We start from the raw sequence: 1661 nt of genomic DNA on the forward strand, positions 1-1661 counted from the left end.
CTATTGAGGACTTGACTGAGACTTGTGGGGGAAGTAGGAAGGGTAAGGGGGCGATGACTTGGACACGGCTGGCAAGGGAGGTTGTAGAGAAGAACCGAGGTGGAGGTGGCCGTGAAGCAGGGAAGAGGAGCCGTGTTGATGAGCTGATGGGCGAGGAAGGTAAGAAATTAAAACTTTCTACAGACGGGGATGTCTTAATATCTGAGGCGGAGGTTGAGGGTGCTCAACCCCGCTGGGCTCAATGAATCTTCTAAGCCTTAATAGTCGGGGCTTGGGCAACCCCGACGCTGTAAATAATCTTCGTGCCTTGGTACGAAAGGAAGCCCCGGCCATGCTGTTCTTGTGTGAGACGAAATTGTGTGGTCGTGAGATGAGGAGGGTTAGAGAGAGGTTAGACGGTTTTTTTGGGATAGAGGTTGATTGTATGGGGCGAGCTGGTGGACTTGCTTTTATGTGGAAGAAAGAGCTAGACTGTACCCTTAGAACATCGTCAGCCCATCATATTGATGTTGTTGTAAGGGAGGGGGAGAAGGAGTGGAGAGTAACGGGTCTGTATGGGTGGCCAGTGGTGGCGGATAGACACTTAACGTGGGAGTTACTTCGCCTGCTTCATGGGCAATCTGATCTTCCATGACTTGTAATTGGTGATTTTAACGAGATTCTCTATTCAACGGAAATGAAGGGAGGAAGTAGAGCTCAATGGCAAATGAACAACTTTCGTGCTGCTGTTGATGACTGTGGCCTTAAAGATGTGGGGTGGGAGGGATACCAGTTCACGTGGGATAACGGACAGGCAGGGGATGCAAATCGACAAAGTATGATTGATAGAGCGATGTGTACGGGTTCTTGGATCGATATGTTCCCGTATGCTAAGCTCATTCACTTGACCCTGGATTGGTCCGACCATGCCCCTATCAAGCTGATGTTAGATAAGAGAGCCGTGGGAATGGAGGTGAAGAAGTGCTTTCGTTTTGAGCACATGTGGTTGGGTGAGGAAGGATGCGAGGAAGCAGTCAGATGCGGTGTTAATAAGGGTGGGGGAGTTCTAGGCGAGTCGATTAAATGCTGTGCACGAGAGTTACAAGCATGGAAAAAGACCAGTATAAGGAAGATTAGTAACCTGATTGAGCGCAAGAGCAAGCAACTTACTCGGTTAACGTAAGGGGGCCGGTCTGACGAGGATGTGAGAAGAAGGAAGAAACTTGTGGCTGAAATTGCTACCCTTCGAAGGCAAGAAGAACAGTATTGGAGGCAAAGATCTAGGGCGTTGTGGTTACAGGACGGAGACCGCAATACTAAATTCTTCCACACAAGAGCTGGGGAACGTAAGAGAAAGAATTTTATTGGTATGTTGGTGGATGACAATGGGGTGGAGCGGTCTGGTCATGACGATATTTCAGAGGTGGCCACGAGCTACTTCAAGTAGCTGTTCACTTCGTCACATCCGGATAATTTTGACGAGATGCTGATGGGTATGGAAAGACGGGTTACTGATAGCATGAATGCAGGTTTAAGACTTGACTATAGTGAGGAAGAGGTGATCGAGGCCCTGAACCAAATGCACCCGCTCAAAGCTCCTGGACCGGATGGTATGAATGCCTTATTCTTTCACTCGTTTTGGCATATTATTGGATCAGATGTTGTTAACACTGTGCTCGGCA

The 1661-nt window shown here is 48.5% G+C and overlaps 1 protein-coding gene across 1 annotated transcript; it reads left to right on the plus strand.

The window, feature by feature from the left end:
* Positions 1 to 676: 676 nt before the first annotated feature.
* Positions 677 to 1162, plus strand: LOC141620438 (uncharacterized). Its single transcript, XM_074437309.1, has one exon. The coding sequence runs from the start codon at positions 677 to 679 to the stop codon at positions 1160 to 1162; it is 486 nt and encodes a 161-aa protein (XP_074293410.1).
* The last annotated feature ends 499 nt before the right edge of the window (positions 1163 to 1661 follow it).

Source organism: Silene latifolia, chromosome X (genome assembly GCF_048544455.1).
Source record: "Silene latifolia isolate original U9 population chromosome X, ASM4854445v1, whole genome shotgun sequence".
NCBI classification, from domain to species: domain Eukaryota; kingdom Viridiplantae; phylum Streptophyta; class Magnoliopsida; order Caryophyllales; family Caryophyllaceae; genus Silene; species Silene latifolia.